The sequence below is a fragment of the Martes martes genome (assembly GCF_963455335.1).
Source record: "Martes martes genome assembly, chromosome: 9".
Taxonomy (NCBI): Eukaryota; Metazoa; Chordata; class Mammalia; order Carnivora; family Mustelidae; genus Martes; species Martes martes.
Window position 1 is genome coordinate 64,674,403 of NC_137896.1, and position 16,750 is coordinate 64,691,152.

Genomic DNA, 16,750 nt, shown 5'->3' on the forward strand with positions numbered 1-16,750 from the left:
GGCGCCCCGCTTCCTGCGCGCGGAGGCCGCCGGGCTGGGCAGGGGCAGCCCGGGACCAAAGTCCGGGAAGGGCTACCTCGAGGTCCGCAGCCCAGCCGACTGCCCCGTCGCGGGGGCGGCGGGGGTTGGGGGGGGCGGGGGGTTGCCTCGCCCTTTGCCCCCACCCAGGGTTGCCGATTCGCTAGGCGGCCAATGGGCGGCTGGGCAGAGCCGCACCCCTCCTACACCCGCCAGGGCAACAGGCTCCAGAGCCGGCTCCCGGGCTACCATGGAGCGTCCCGTGAGGGTGAAGACTTGGGTGGAGGAGAACCGGGCCTCCTTCCTGCCCCCGGTTTGCAACAAGCTCCTGTGAGTCCCACGCACGCTGCCCTCCTCCTGTCTTCTGCCTCCACCTCCCTTCCTCGGTCCGCACCCCTCAACCCTCACCCTCCAGCCCCCAGCTCCTTCACCCAGGAGTTTGACCTGCCATCCTCTTGTGCCTTCAGCGGGGGAGGGGGAGGGTAGGCTGTTCGGGATTCCCCCACCTTCTGTTCCTCTTTCCGAGACCCTGCCCTGGAGATTGTGACTTTGATTTCTGAAGATGGTTGGGTGACTGAGACTAGCGGAGATGCAGATGGCAGGTCACCGCCCTCTCCCCAGGGCTTAGAAATAGCTCTCTATCCCCCCCCCCCCCCACCAGTGACTCTCAGAAGTCTGGGGAGGGTGGTTTTAACGATGCCCCAGAATTGCAGTAGAACCTGCCGCTAGAGCAAGTCGGAAAATCACCTCCTGCGGGAGGATCTCGATTTTGTGCCCTCCTCAGGCCCCTCCTTACAAGCCTGCATACACACTCCCACCAGGCCGCACCTAGCCACCACTGCCCACAGCACCCAGCAGGGCCGGTGGTGTTCTGCACCAGTCTTTCTCCAGCAGACCTGGGGCACATGGCCCCTTCACCTCCCTCCCCTGCCCTCTACCCCATGGCCGGGCCTCGTGTGCTCCCCAGCTCCTGGTTCACATTGTCATATCTGGAGAACATCCCCAGTGGCCCGGCACCCCAAACCACACAGCAGTACTGGCACACGTTGACAAGCCAGAGACTTAGTCCTCACACTAGCTGTTTAAGGTGGGATTCTAATAGGGAGTCTCCCAGTGTCCCACAAGCTAGCATGGGTCTTGGTCCAGACTCCAGCCCATGGAAGAGTCCGACTCCCAAGTCCACACCCTTGGTCACCATGTGGCACTGCCACCACCAGCTCACAGCCAAACCCCTACCCCCATCCCAGAGCTTCCTGTCTTCTACCACTATTGTGGCCCTTACCCCTTTCCTCCTCTTCATCCCTGTGCAGCTGGTTCTTGGTCCCCCAAGGGGCCCCAACCGCGTCTCCATCACTCTGCTCCTCTCCAGCCCTCTGGCCACTGCTCTGCGGCCACCCTTGTCACCGCCAGCCTGGGTGGTGCGGGCTGCCCCTGCCTCCAGGCCCCCCTACCCAAGCCTCTGGCTCAGCCCCAATAATAACGGTCACAAAATGCAGGCCCTGCCTTTTGTTCGTTCAGCAGGTGTTTGCTGAGCTCTCAGTACATGCCAGACACTGTTCTGGACAATGGAGATGCAGCAGAAAGCAAACTGACAGTCACTTCCTTGGGGTACTAACATTTGGGTGAGAGGAGGAGGCCAATACATAGAAAAAGAGACAAGGAGTGGAGGCAGGCCGGCATAATGGGCCATGGGACAGAACAAAGCTCTGCCCCCCACCCCATGTTGGCTACAGCCGCCAAGGACAGTCTGCCCCAGGGCCTCTCCTAGCTCCTGGGGTCTTGGTGGCAATCTTGGCCTTCCTTGGCTTCTGCTGCATCACCCTGATCTCTGTCCTCATTTCACAGGGCACTCTCCTTGTCAGTGTGTTTAGGTCTAAATTCCACCCTTTAAAAAAAATTCTTTATATCTATTTGAGAGAGAGAGTGAAAGAGAGAACACGCACAGTGGGGGGTGGTACAGAGGGAGAGGGAGAAGCAGACTCTCTGTAGAACAGGGAGCCTGATGCGGAGCTCCATCCCAGGACCCCAGGATCATGACCCGAGCCAAAGGCAGACGCTTATGACTGGGCCACCCAGGTTCCCCTACATTTCCCCTTTTAATAAGGATTAGGGGCCCAGCTTACTCCAGTGTGACTTCACTGTGGCTTAACCAGTTACATACATCTTCAAGGACCCTATTTTCAAATTGGATCACATTCTGAGGTCCTGGGTGTAGGACTTCAACATATGAATTTAGGGGTGAGGGGGTTACATGAAACTGCAGTGGGGAGGGGTGAGCAGAAGAGGAACATGATCTGGCTGAGGTACTCCAGCTGATGGCTGGAAATAGTCTGGAGTGGGCTCATTCAAGAACTTTTCATATGGGGGCACCTGGGTGGCTCACTGGGTTAAAGCCTCTGCCTCCCGCTCAGGTCATGATCCCAGGGTCCTGGGATCAAGCCCCCATTGGGCTTTCTGCTCAGCAGGGAGCCTGCTTCTTCCTCTCTCTGCCTGCCTCTCTGCCTGCCTCTCTGCCTACTTGTGATCTCTGTCTGTCAAATAAATAAATAAAATCTAAAAAAAAAGTTAGAAAAAAAAGAACTTTCCATACGTACCTAAATTATATCCCAGGAAAGTTGATTTAAAGAAAGAAAACAAAAAAAAAAAAAAAAAAAAAAAAAACTTTCTGAGGCGCCTGGCTGGTTCAATTGGAAGAGCATGTGACTCTTGATCCCAGGGTCATGAGTTCCAGCCCCATATTGGGAGTGGAGATCTCTTAAATAAGACTTAACCAAAAAAGGGGCACCTGGGTGGCTCAGTGGGTTGAGTCTCTGCCCTCGGCTCGGGTCATGATCCCAAGGTCCTGGAATTGAGCCCCGTGTCGGGCTCTCTGCTGGACCGGACACCTGCTTCCTCCTCTCTCTCTCTCTCTGCCTGCCTTTCTGCCTACGTGTGATCTCTGTCAAATAAATTTTTAAAAATCGTTTAAAAAATTTAAAAAAAAAAAACTTAACCAAAAAAAAAAAAAAAAAAAGAACTTTCCTAGGCTCCCTGGCCCCCTTCAGGCCAAGACCAAACTCCTTGGCTGAGCTCTTGAAGCCTGGGGTGACCTAGTTCCACCTTCTCACCATTGCTCCCCAAGACCACTCCCACAGGACTCCCAGTGCTCCCAATCTCAGGGACTCTGCCTCCAACTTCCCCCTTCCCTTCCTTCACCACGTGTCTCACAGCTTCAAGCCGGCAGCTTTCGTAGAGCAGAGTCTCATAATCAGACCTTAAAGAGAGGGAATTAGATCAAGGTCATTTTACCCCTCCACTGCCTCCAGCCCCAGGGAGCATTGCCTGCGGTTTGCTCTCCTGTAACTGGAGATCTTGAACAAGACCAGGGATCCTGGTTGATGAAGCGCTAAGTCCCCCACTACTAGGTCAAAGGATGTTGGGGACACACACACAAATCCACTGAGACACAGGTACAAAAAGAGTCTACAGGCATACAAATAGTCTCACACACACACACACTTGGATGGGCACAACCATACTGAGATGAGAGAGGAAGGGAAGGGAGGAAACGTAAAGACTGTAGTGACAATGATACAGAAACAACCCTGTCACTTCTCCCAAGTGTAGCCAGGCTCCTTCCAGGCCCCCCATGGGCCCCTGCACCCCTCCTGTCTTGCCCCGTGAGCTGGTTCAGGACCTCTTCCCCCTTGTCCATTGCAGGCACCAGGAGCAGCTCAAAGTCATGTTCGTCGGGGGCCCCAACATCAGGAAGGACTACCACATCGAGGAGGGTGAGGAGGTACGCCTGCTACTGCCCGCTTCTTTAATAGCCTTGGAGGAGGGGGAACTGCCCAAGCAAGAGCCAGAGCCGGTGGACAGGACGGGTGGGGGGTGGCCATGTGGCTGATGGATGAGGGGGTGCTACTGAAATTCCAGGGCAGAACGGCTGCCTGCACATTGTGGGTGCACAGCGATGGCTCCGTCCTCCAGCTCTGTGGGGGGAGCCCTAGGAAAGAGCCCCGGCTCTGTGGGTATGAGAGGGAGGCTCCAGCTCCTGAACATCATTCCTTGGGCATCCTTGTGCCAGGTGCGATGGTTTGGTCCCCTCCCCCCCCAAATCTGAATATGGAAGACTGGCCTCCCAAATGAGACCCAAATGCTGACAGGGACCTGGGTACTCCATTCTGGTCTCAGGAGTTGAGCTCTCCGGAAATGTTTGGGAGGGAGAGGCCCCCTCCTTATCTAGAGGGCCCAAGACACAGGAGTTCCTGGGGGCTGTTTGATGGAGGGGGAGGGGAATTTGCACTGAATACCCTCTTGTACCTCTTGAACCATCTCTCTGTACTTCCCCTAGCCCAAGGTAAATAAACAAAAGTAGAATTAAAAAGAAAAAGATGGGCCCCCTGAAGGAGGGACACTGGTGTATTTCCAGCTTTCAGGATCTCTGGTGACAAAAGATCATCATGGGGGGCCTGATGCAAGGGTTCAAGGTCCAGAGTCCAGCCTCCACCCCCACCCCAGGCCTCCCAGCCACAGCCAGGGCCTGGAGGAAGCACAGGAGAATCACTCACCCAACAAATATTTACAGAGCACCTAGTGAGGGGTGGGGGTGCGGCAGGGGAGTGAGGACCCCAGGCCAGCAGGGAGCAGCCTCCCAGAGCAGGCCAGATAACTCCTCACATCTCTCCCAGCCACCAGATTCTCACTGCACCTTACGGGAGACCGTTTTCCTCTGTGGCAAAAATCAGCAGGAATATCCAAAGCCACAGAGAGAAGACCAGGTTGGATAGGGATGGCCACTGAGCCGTGTGGTACACTACTAGACTGGTTTCAGATTTCTCTGCTTGCCTCAGTCAACCTTAGGCCCCTCTGCTTGCCTTCCAGAGGCTTCTACTCTGTTAGCCCTGGTGTCAGTGCTCACCTTTCCTGTCTCACTCCCTCTTTCCTTCCCTTGGCCCCGAGCGTCTCTGCCCCACACCCCACTTTTGGGCCTCCCCAAGCTGCTCTGGTAGTGTGGATGGGTGTCCACTGAGGGGCCCAGGCCAAGCAGTGACTCGGCTGGTGGCTGACAGATGAGAAGGGCTGGCCTGAGCAGGCGGTCCCTCTCAGGAGGGACAGACACTCAGGTGGCTGGGAGGAATTCGGCTAGAGTGGGTTTGTGCCCCTGTAAGGCCTTGGAGGCCAGATTCGATTTAACATCTGCCTGAGCTGGGGTACAGTTCGTCTGGCGACCCCAGCGCTCCAGTCTGTAGCATGTGTCAGGGGAGACTGGGGCCTCAAAGCTGGAGTGACAGAACTGCTCATACAGGCCTTCAGGAAGTTTCTCAGGTGTCCAGATCAGAACTCAGGCCAAGCACCTGGAAGAGGAAGGAGGCAGGGGCTGAGCCTGACCGCTGTCCTATCCCATAGGTGTTCTACCAGCTAGAGGGTGACATGGTTCTCCAGGTCCTGGAGCGAGGAAAACACCGGGCGGTGACCATTCGGCAGGGAGAGGTGAGCCTGGGCTCCAAGGAGCAGGAACCCATGGTCCTCTCGTGCTGGCTTTGGGAGCTCTGGCTTTGGGAGTGTGTCCTCCCTGCCTTGTCCTGCCTCCCTTCCCCGACCTTGGGCTCTTCCTCCTGTGAGCTGCCCATCTTCAGCAAGGCCAGACATTTCCTCTGCTCCGGGCTGGAGGCTTGAAGAGAGGTGGGGCCGTTGCTGGACCCCGTGGGCCAGCGGGGGAGGCCAGGACATGGGGGGCGCCCAGGTCTCCAGAGGGGATTGCTGCCTTGCCGACACCTTGTCTCCCCCACTGCAGATATTCCTGCTGCCCGCTGGGGTACCCCACTCTCCACAGAGGTTTGCCAACACCGTGGGACTGGTCATTGAACGGAGGCGGCTGCAAACGGAGCTGGATGGGCTCAGGTAAATGGGCCTCGTCCAGGCATCCAGGGTGGAGACGGGGGCAAGCAGCAGAGAAAAGACCCTAGACAGACTCGGGGAAGTGCTTGCTGACCACGGAGAGGGTTAGAAGCAGTGCAGATCCTGTGTTTGCTGGCTCACAGGATGAGTTAGGGGCGGCAGGAGCATGGGTCTGATGATGGAGGTTAGGAGAGATGTCCTCTGTGACTCCCTGGGAGCCCACTCAGCCTGAAGACCAGAACCTGCGCTTCCCACACCGAGGTCTGCAGGGGGTTGGGAGTGGGGGGGATGCCAAAGTCAGCCCTGCCTGGCGTGGGCGGCCAGGAACACTGCCACTCCTCCCAGCGATGCCCTCCTTCAGCCTCCCCCAGGATGCCCTTGGCTTGTTTCTGTCCCCCCAGCTCATTCCACAGCCGGGGCTGACATGCGTAGGGCACTGGCTAGGGCCTCCGATAGATGCTTGAGGTGTATCTATCCATCTCACCGCCCCCTGATCCTGAGAGGCAGGGGCTGCTGTCATCTCCACTTTACAGATAAGGCTAGGGCCTCCGATAGATGCTTGAGGTGTATCTATCCATCTCACCCGCCCCCTGATCCTGAGAGGCAGGGGCTGCTGTCATCTCCACTTTACAGATAAGAAGACTGGGCACAGGAGCGCCTGGGTGTCTCAGTGGGTTAAGCCTCTGCCTTTGGCTCAGGTCATGATCTCAGGGTCCTGGGATCAAGCCCCGCATCTGGTTCTCTGCTCAGCAGTGAGCCTGCTTCCACCTCTATCTCTGCCTGCCTCTCTGCCTACTTGTGATCTCTCTCTGTCAAATAAATAAATAAAATCTTTAAAAAATAATAATGATTTTTAAAAAAAAGAAGAAGAAGACTGGGCACAGGGAAGTTGAGTTTGCTAGAAGGCAGCAGAGCTGGCATTACAGAGAAATAGGAAATTAGGGTCAGGACAATCTAGATAGGACTGTGAGTCAGCACAGAGGAGGGGACAAACACTGGTGTGGGGTGGGGGGCAGCCACTCTTTCCAGAGCTGAGCTCCTGGTGGGCACCAGTCAGTCACCCATCTATTATCTGATGCAGCCTGTGGTTCTGAGGGACACAGATTTTTCCAAAAGCTAAACTATTTTTTTGTATTTTTTTAAATAAGAAAATTACACTTTCTCCCCAAGTTCCTGAGATCAGGATCCTTTGCCCCCCATCTCCTGTTACAATGGTATTTTTTAATACTCCCCCCCTTTTTTAAAAGATTTTATTTATTTATTTGACAGACAGAGATCACAAGTAGGCAGAGGCAGGCAGAGAGAGAGGAAGGGAAGCAGGCTCCCTGCTGAGCAGAGAGCTCGAAAAGATGCAGGGCGGCTCGATCCCAGAGGCTTTAACCCACTGAGCCACCCAGGCACCCCACTTCCCCTTTTTCTAATCAGCAAAGTCATACACGTTCAGCCTTGAAGTCAAGAAAAGTAAAAGGAGGCAAGAAAACAAAGTTAAAACTGTTTGTCAGGAAGAGGGAAAATGTTATGGAATGTGAATGATATCTCCGTAACACCAAATGGACAATAATAAAGAGAAAACAAACAAACAAACAAAGCTGTCATCAGTTAAACCTCACAAAGCTGTTCACCTTCTGTCTTGCCTCTCTTTCATATCTACACCTTACAGCGTTGCAGTCTGAGCAAGCATGGGGTTGAGTTTTGATTTTGTTACTTAAGAAACTCATGAGCATTCCTTAAACTATTCAATGCTTTTCAAAAACACATACTAACCTACTATTATAGCAACAGAGGTCTCTCCTTCGATTCCAAAAGACATCTTTCACCGGACTTTATGAAAGAAGTCTTTAGTGACAGAGTGGATAGTGTCCTCGATAACATTTTTTAAATTATTTGTTTACTTATTTGAGAGAGAGAGAGAGCTTGCACTCATGCGAGTTGGGGAAGAGGCAAAGAGAGAGAGACAGACTCCACACTGAGCACAGAGCCAAATGCAGGGCTCTATCTCCCCAACCCTGAGATCATGACTTGAGCTAAAATCAAGAGCCGGTTGATTCAGTCGGGTGACTGAACCACGCAGGCACCCCGTCTTTAATAACATTTTTACAGCAAATTCAATAAGAGATTTCATCTTCCTGTTTTGACTTTTTTTTTTTTTTTTTAGACGTTATTTTTAAGGGACGCTTGGGTGGCTCAGTGGGTTAAGCGTCTGCCTTCAGCTCAGGTCATGATCCTGAAGTCCTAGGATCAATTCCCGCATGGGGCTCCCAGCTCAGTGGCAGGTCTGCTCCTCCCCCTGCTCCTCTCCTGCTTCTGCTGTGCTCCCTCACTCTCTCTTTCAAATGGAAAAATTAAGTCTTAAAAAAAAATAAAAAAGCTAGGGGCTCAGCTTTCAAATGCTACTCTGAAGGCAAGATTTCTGGTGGCCAGCTCCAGCCTAGGATTGAAGATAAGATGAGCTGTGTGTCTATAAACCATGTCCCATAAGCAAGACCACTTCTCTTCCTCAGGAGGAGTTGGAAAGGACGAACCAGGCCTGGCCCTGGGAGTAGAGCCTGAGAATTAGACATTAGGTCAACAAAAGCACAGCATACACCAGGGGCCTGAGGCATGACCCCCATCAGCCAGCGGAGGAGCTCACTGAGCCGGCCTGGGGCTTGGGTGGACTGGTCTTGGAGAGGCTAGGTGTACGCGTATGTGGTCTTGCCTCTGGAGAAGAGGCCCAGCCCTTTGCTCCAATTCTCAAAGGCATCCATGACCCCAAGGACACCTCACCTGGGGGTATCTTCTCCATGTCGGTTCCATAAGGTTCCTTGCACTCTGATCTAGAGCTGCAGCTGATCTAGACTACCCAGCCACAGGCCCTGTATTCAGGCTCAGCTTCAGCTTCCTCTTTGGGAAAATGAAGACCCTTGTTATTGATGTTGTCTGTGTTTCTAAGACTGCCTCGAGTCTGTCCGGTTCCTGCCACTTACAGGCTGTGGAATCCCTGCCAAGTAACCCACCTTCTCCGAGCCCCAGAGTTCTAGCATCTTAAATGGTCAAACTTGGGCAATCAGAAATGCAAATAGGTTCGATAATAGCCACCGCTCCCCCCACCCCCCACCCCGCCACCAGACTTTGGGGCATATAATGCTTTTGGGAGAGCCAGGGTTGGGCGAGTGAGCGTCGGCCACTAGGTTGTGCTAACGGGGTGAAGCAGCATCCAGCTCTGGGGGCCAGGGTTAGCCATTGTCCAGACCTCCTCAGGTAGCTCCCCCCCCCCGAGGCTGCCCAGGTGGGGAGCTGGGTTACCTGTCCTTTGCTCTGGCAGGTACTACGTGGAGGACACTACGGACGTCCTGTTTGAGAAGTGGTTCTACTGCGAGGACCTTGGCACACAGTTGGCTCCCATCATCCAGGAGTGAGCCCTCAGCCCAGTCCCTGCCCCTTGTTCTCTGAGGCCCCTTGCTCTGGCCAGGGAGGGCAGACCCACCCAGCAGTCCCCACTGCACCGGAGCTAGCGTGCCTGGGGTGTCGGGGGAGGGGGGACTTCTGCCCCTTCCAGAGTGGGAGGGCCTGGGCTGGAAAGGGAGGGGAGGGTGGACCTACGTGGAATTGTATAGGGACCGCATGAGCGTGTGCGCTCCAGCACCCAAGAGCATATGAGTGTGTGTGTATCTGTGTGTCTCCCTGGGCCGCTCATTTGGGAATGCTGGTCAATTGTCCTCCTCCCCCTTTCTCCCTGCAGGTTCTTCAGCTCTGAGCAATACAAAACAGGAAAGCCCATCCCTGGTGAGCCCCCTGGGAACTGCCTCTCTCCCTTCTTCTCTGCTTTCCCAGAGTAGAATGGGTCTTGCCCCAGAATACCAGTCTCCTTTTGAGTACTCTTCCCAGTACTCAAGGCATGAGATGATGGCCCCAAATAGTGTCCCCCATGCGGCTGCTTGGTCCTCAAGCTGGATCCAGAGCCCATTCTGGTGATTCAGAGCTGAGACCCCTGGGCCTGCTGGGGTTCTGGGCGGGCCAGAGGCCACTGACACAGCTCTGCTGTGGGTGCAGACCAGCTGTGCCAGAAACCGCCATTCCTCCTGAGCACGCGATCTGTCATGGAGCCCATGTCCCTGGAGGCCTGGCTGGATGGGCACCGCAGGCAGCTGCAGGCAGGCACACCCTTCAGCCTGTTTGGGGACACCTATGAGACACAGGTAATGAGGCCCTGGGCCACCCAGGGCATCTACCCAGCAACCCTGGGAAATGGGAACTAATCACCCACACATGCGCGCGCGCACACACACACACACACACACACACACACACACAGAGTTTCAGAGGTTGTGACATAAACAAAGGCCTTCCTGTTTTCTCCCTGACTCAGAGAGTGAGGCTTTTGCGAGGAGTGGAGGCTACATAGTCTCAAGCAGTCTTTCTTTGCCTTCAGAGTAGGGGGTTGCCCCATCCACTGACTGATTCCTAGGGGCCTAGTGTTATCCTTCTACCAGGAATTCCTGAACTTTTGGACAGTCTCAGCCTGGGGGGCCAGATGGAAGAGAGGTGCCTGGCGATGGAGAGGGGCACAGAGACAGACCCACCCAAATAAAGCTGCCCTTCTTTCATTCAACATTTATTGAATGGCTATTATGTTTCAGGCTTCGGTAGAAAAAAAGGTAAGAGTCACTGCCTCAAAGAGTGTATGGTCTGATAAACAGACAAGTTAATCAACAATTACCACAATCAGGTGGTATGTTATTTGGTAGAGAAGCTTCAGGAAGCCATAGGACAATGAAGGACAAGCCCAGGCTGGAGGGAAGTCAGGAAAGACTTCCTGGAGGAGGTGATGTGTAAGCTACATTTTTTTAAAGCAAATATAGGAGCTTGTCAAAGGAAGAAAGGGAGGCTGAGAGAGCATTCCCAGTAAGGGAAAAGCATAGGTAAAGGTGTGGAAGCTTGAAATAGCCTGGCATTGCTAGGGGAGTGAGGGCCGCAGGCACCAGGACTGGATGCCAGGAGTAGCAGGCAGTGCCCAGGTCCTATCAGGTATCCTGGGCTGGACAAGATGCCATGCTTGGGCTTGCTTGGGCTTTATAATTTGCTCCTGGCCCATCCCTCGCAATTTGAATCAGACACCCTCATGGAGGGAAGTTCCCTGGGTGCACACCTGCCCCGAAAGTTCTGGCCTGCAGACACCTGAGCTTAGACGGGGCCCTGAAAGCAGGCGCACACCACGAAGCCCCTCCCAGCCCATCACGGCAATGGCATTTGGTACCAAGCTGGCCTCATGGTTCTGCCTTCTGCCTCATGCACACTCCTGCTTCCCCCCTGCTTCAGTTTATGCCAAAAGAATATCTACTGAGTCCCACTCTGGGCCAGCAGGAGCAAGGCCTGCCCAGTAGCCGCCAGGCTGATGCAGGTCGAAGAGGCTCGTCCCCTCCCATCTTCCTCCTCCTCCTCAGGCCAGAATCTCATGGAAGAAGGCGGGTGGGCCCTCTTTGTGGAACTATGTGTGTGATATGTGAGTCTACATTAAGCCGTGTGCGCATGAGTGCCTGGGTCCCGAGTGTACCCTGGCAGTCAGGCCTTCATACGGGTCAGCAGTTGTGGGGATGGGCAGCTAAGGAATCCGACGTGCACATGTGTGTGTGAAGGGCAAGACGGCGTGGTCCTGGACAGCAGGTAGGCAGCACTTCTTGTGGAGGCAGCGGGGAGGCCCTCGGCCTTCCTCTCCAAGTCCTGGTCTAGACTCTACACGTGAAGATAAGGCTGTGCCTGGTGCTGCGGGCCCAGTGTCTCGGGGGCAGGTTCAAGGCCAACTCCTGCATGGGGCAGAAGCACCAGAAAGATGTGTGTTGCTTCCTGCCAGGTGATTGTCCATGGACAAGGCAGCAGCAAGGGCCCAAGACAGGATGTGGATGTGTGGCTGTGGCAGTTGGCAAGTGGGGCCCCTGACGGTGGGATGGTGGGGGGGAATGACATCCTCTCGCCCCTGGGAACCAGGCTGCTGCTGGGCCTTGGATGCCCAGAACCTGGAATGGCTCCCAGGGCCTCCCTGCCAAGGCAGACTCAGGGACACCTAGATAGGTGTTGAGGCCCAACGGCCTCCATTCCTGTTATCCTGCTCCTCGTTCCCAGGAAGGTTCCTCTGTGGTGATGATGGGGGACCAGCACCTGAGCCTGGCCCCGGATGACAGCCTTCTGGTGCCAGCTGGGAATGCGTGAGTACATGGGAGGACTTTCCCCTCAAGCTGAGGGACCATCCTCCTTCCCCTGGGATGCTCAGGGCCCACCTGTCTGACCCCCCGCCCACCTGTGTCTCCGCAGGTACACCTGGGACCGAGGACGGGGCTCTGTGGCCCTGGCTGTGACCCAGGACCCTGCCCGCAAGAAGCCCCTGGGCTGATCCTCTGGGTGCTGCCCCCCCAGGAGCCACAGTGCCTCCCTCCCCCACCCAATTCCCCTCTCTGCTTCTGCGTGTACTGCTCCTGAGATACTGCGTGTCCCTGGAGCAGGACCCTGGACATCGCCATCCAGCCTCCTCCTCCTCTTGGCCAGGCTCTTGGGGGGACAGTCATGCTCCTTCTCTTCTATCATTCCTCTGCCCACTGCCCTGCATGGTCTGCTCCATGATTGAGGCTGGGCTGCCTCTCCATCCCTCTGTCCTCCCAGGCTCAGGACAGCACTCACCTGCCACCCAGAGGGCCCTCAATAAAGGCTTCCTGGTGGACAAATACCTGTATGTCTGCACGCACACAGGCTGTCATTGATGGCCGCCCCCTGTGCTCCTGAGACTGTGTGTGTGTCTGATGTGTCGGGGGCACCAGGTGAAGTAGGTGTATGGACGGTCTGTTAGTGTGTGTCCTTACTTGTAAAGGGGCTCACTTCACTGTGTGTGTGGTCCATCCATTCAGCTCTGGTGCTCGTCCCGGGGACATAGCTCTTACTGTCCCTCTGCCTCTTGGTCTTTCCCACTTATTCTTTTCAGATGACTTTTAAAAAATAGCATCTGTTGGGTTTTTTCCTCCTCAGTAACAAGTGATGTGTACTAATTGTAGAAAGCAAAAATACTTAAAAACACAGGATCCACCACCTGGAGTAAACCACAGTTAACACATGAAGGTCATGGTAACCAAAGTGGTATCAGGAACTTGGCAGTGGGCCGGTGTCTGCTCCCCAGCTATGTACAGGCACCATGTCCAAAGACCCAGAAGGCTCCTGGGTGTTCTGCAGGGTTCTGGAGTGCTGGGAACCCTAGAAGCAGCTGTGGGTAGAGACAAAACCCAGAACCTACAGCGGAGACCAGAGCTCGGTTTCCTGGGACTTCAGTGAGAAATCCAGAAGGGTTTGCAGGTGGGGTAAGTGAAGTGGGATCTGGATGGAACAGGTCCCTGGTGAGAGAGTCAAAGCTTCCTCTGGAAAACATGGGGTCTCAACCCTGCCTCCCCCCACCACGGCCTGGCAGCCCACTGTTTTGATTTGCTATGCTGCAGGGCAGATGGGAACCTGGCTTTGCTAAAAAGGGTTTCCACCCCTGAGGAATGTCAGAGACTGTGCCCATCTCTCTACCCCTAAGGCTTTCCTCTCCCACAGGCCAAGAAGAAACACTGCTGCCTCCCCCTACAAACTCACACAGTCCAGGAGGTGAAGACAGAGGCTGGCGCGAACGTGGGCCACAGCACAGCCTTGCACTCTGCAGGAACTGAGAAGAGGAGATGGGGAATGTCCCAAGGAGGTCCCCTGCACAGAGCCAGGTGGCTAGGAGAAGACAAGCTTTTCCCTAGTGCCCAGGGCAGACCTACTCTGAGAAAATAATGCAAATTATATCTTCTGTTTTTCTTTTTTTTTTTTTAAGATTTTTTATTTATTTATTAGACACAGAGAGAGAGATCACAAGTATGCAGAGAGGCAGGCAGAGAGAGGTGGGGGAAGCAGGCTCCCTGCTGAGCAGAGAGCCCAATGCGGGGCTCGATCCCAGGACCCTGAGATCATGACCCGAGCCGAAGGCAGAGGCTTAACCCTCTGAGCCACCCAGGCGCCCCAGATCTTCTGTTTTTCTGAATATTGGCTCCGTGCTAGGGAACTCCCTAAGAGGTTTAGCAAACAAGCAGCTCTGGTTCTAAACAAGACCTGTCTGCATTCAAGGCTCAGGCGGTGGTCTCACCACCTGGCACCCCATGGTCACAGCCTGTTTGAGCCCGTCTACCTCAGCCTTGGCCAGATGGGAGCCTGGGACAGAGGAGAGAGGGACCTGGAGGCTCTGAGAAAGAGAGCCACTGTGTCTGAAGCCCCGAGGCCTTGGCCGAGTGGGCATGCCTGGCCCACTGCTGACCGCAGCCAGACGGCCAGGGCAGGCATCAGGTCCCACAGCCTGGAACCGCAGCCTCCCTCGGCCCTGTCCCAGGTCATGAGGAGCCTGAGGCCCCAGGCGCCCCTGAGAACACCTTGCAGAGGTGGAACAGGACTTGCGCCTTGCCTGAGGACAGCCCCGGCCTCTACTGCCCCGTCTGTGGTGAATGCAGAGTCAGGATGGCGTGGGGCACACAGTGGACAGGGCATCTCGAAGCCTTACTGTATTGTTCTGTCTGGGGGAGGAGCCCCAGGTCCCAGGGCAGGAGAAACTGGCAGGGGAGCCCTCTGCGTGTGGGAGGTAGTTCATAGGGTATAAGGACTTTGGACACTCTGGAATCAGGGATCGCGGGGTACAAACAGGCTTATTCCACAAGGCCATGAGCACGTGGTCAAGGTATCGGCTGGACTCTCCACCTCCCTCTCCAGGGACAACATCCTGTTGGCACCACACTCCCTGCTGCTGGAGGTGATGGGGGCAGGGAGGCAGCTACCCTGTCTGTACAGATAATGGGGGGGGGGGTGCAGGGTGGCCTGCGTGAATCTGAGAGCCATGGGTTGCCAGGACCAGCTCTGGCCTTCAGGCAAGCAAACGTCTGAGCCCTCAGGCTGCAGACACTCTTCTCCTCCTCACCCCAGCTGGGCCTTCCTCCCACCTCAGGGTCTCCCTGGGCCTCCGTCTCACCCCTACTGAGCCCTGGTCTCTTCCCCGTGCCAGGGGTGGCCCAGACTCCCCTACCCTGCTTCAGAGACCTTGCAGCCAGGTCACTTGGTGTGGGGGGAGGGGGAGAGGAGGGAAGGCTACAGGGTTCCCCTTTGGCTGGGTGTCTCTCAGTGGCCGCAAGGATGCTGATGAGAACACCAGGATATTGAGTCATCGTGGTGGCCAGCGGGCAGTGAACATCATTCCTCCTGCCCCAAACACTCTCTCAGGGGTAGAAACCCAGAAACTTCTCTCAGGTCCATGGCCCAAGCAGCCCATGGAATCTCATAACCTGAGCTCTTCCTCTCCCCTCCTTTCTCTCCCTCCCTCCGCTCTCCCAGGCTCCCTCCCCACCTCCCTCCCTCCCACCCTCTCCTCCTCTCCTTGGGCCCACACCACAGATTCAGGCGCTGTAGGAGAGGCCTCGGGTTCCTGCTTCCCAGCTTCCTCCCCCACTGTGTCCGCCTTCCTGGCACCGATCCTGGGTATGGAGTTTGTCCTGGGGCTGGCGGGGAACAGCTTGGCGCTCTTCATCTTCTGCTTCCACACGCGGCCCTGGATGTCAAACACGGTGCTCCTGGTCAGCCTGGTGGTGGCCGACTTTCTCCTGATCGTCAACCTGCCCCTTCGTGTGGATTACTACTTCCTGCACGAGCGCTGGCGTTTCGGGGCCACCGTCTGCAAGCTCAACCTCTTCATGCTGTCCACCAACCGCTCAGCCAGCGTGGTCTTCCTCACGGCCATCGCCCTCCACCGCTACCTGAAGGTGGTGCGGCCCCACCACGCGCTGAGCCGGGCCTCCGTGAGGGCGGTCACCTGGGTGACCGGGGGCCTCTGGGCCAGCATCCTGCTCCTCAACGGACACCTGCTCCTGGCTGCCTATCCCGACGGCTCCTGCCTCAGCTACCAGCTGGGTGTCAAGCCCTCGGCCTTGCTCCGCTGGCATCAGGCCCTCTTCCTGCTGGAGTTCTTCCTGCCGCTGGCACTCATCGCATTTGCCATCGTGAGCATCGGGCTCCAGATCCAACGTCGTGGCCTTGGGGGGCAGGCGGGCCCGCGGAGAGCTGTGCGCGTGCTGGCTGTGGTGGTGACTGTCTACACGGTCTGCTTCTTGCCCAGCGTTGTCTTCGGTGTGGCTTCCATAGTGGCCTTCCGCCTGGGTGCCTGCCCCGCCCTTGACCTCTGCACGCAGCTCTTCCATGGCTCCCTGGCCTTCACCTACCTCAACAGTGTCCTAGACCCTGTGCTCTACTGCTTCTCGAGCCCTAGCTTCCTCCGCCGGGTCCGGGTCCTGCTGGGCCTCACCGAGGGCTGGCAGGGCTCAGCCAGTGACGAGAGCTCCTACCAGCCATCTGCCCGGCGCTGGGAGGCCACTCGGAAGGTGCAGGCTGTGGAGAAACTGCAGACGGATGTCTCCCCGGAGGGCCCGCTTGAGTAAGAAGGTCCCTCTTGGGACTAGGGGTTCGCAGGACGGCTGGGCTCTGACCTGGAGGGAAAAGGTTGCCAGCTTAGGGCGCCTCGACCAACTGGATGTCGGCAGGAGCCAGGTGGGTGGCAGGGGAAGGAAAGGGTCTCTACCTTCCAGAGCAGTGTGTCCCAGATGACGTCCCCAGAGTGCAGGAAAGAGCCCGATGGCAGGTGGAGACAAGACAGGGGCTGTAGCAGCTCCCCTCCAGACAAAGGGCCACACGGCTGCCCAGTCCAGGGGGAGAGCACAAGTCTTGCTTTTGGAGGTTGACAGCGCACATTTTCACCATCTCCAGCTTGTCCCTTTCGATGCTAATAAACTGCCTTTTGAAAATGCAAGTTTGCCTCAGCTGTTCTAAGGAAAACTAAACA

General features: G+C 56.0%; 2 protein-coding genes across 5 annotated transcripts; both read left to right on the plus strand.

Annotated features, from left to right (window-relative positions):
• Positions 1-37: 37 nt before the first annotated feature.
• On the plus strand, positions 38-13,708 carry HAAO (3-hydroxyanthranilate 3,4-dioxygenase). 2 transcript variants are annotated; one of them, XM_080812999.1, is made up of 10 exons: positions 38-348; positions 3,718-3,796; positions 5,407-5,490; positions 5,795-5,901; positions 9,203-9,292; positions 9,620-9,663; positions 9,931-10,076; positions 11,729-11,797; positions 11,998-12,080; positions 12,187-13,708. In XM_080812999.1, the coding sequence occupies exons 1-10, from the start codon at positions 269-271 to the stop codon at positions 12,263-12,265; spliced, it is 861 nt and encodes a 286-aa protein (XP_080669125.1). In that variant the 5' UTR covers positions 38-268; the 3' UTR covers positions 12,266-13,708. The 2 variants fall into 2 exon arrangements, with proteins under 2 accessions (XP_080669125.1, XP_080669126.1); XM_080813000.1 differs by lacking the exon at positions 11,729-11,797.
• On the plus strand, positions 13,476-16,717 carry OXER1 (oxoeicosanoid receptor 1). 3 transcript variants are annotated; one of them, XM_080812997.1, is made up of 2 exons: positions 13,476-13,613; positions 15,253-16,717. In XM_080812997.1, the coding sequence occupies exon 2, from the start codon at positions 15,399-15,401 to the stop codon at positions 16,347-16,349; it is 951 nt and encodes a 316-aa protein (XP_080669123.1). In that variant the 5' UTR covers positions 13,476-13,613; positions 15,253-15,398; the 3' UTR covers positions 16,350-16,717. The 3 variants fall into 3 exon arrangements, with proteins under 3 accessions (XP_080669123.1, XP_080669124.1, XP_080669122.1); XM_080812998.1 differs by having other exon boundaries at positions 13,550-14,677; XM_080812996.1 differs by lacking the exon at positions 13,476-13,613 and having other exon boundaries at positions 13,688-16,717.
• Positions 16,718-16,750: the final 33 nt, after the last annotated feature.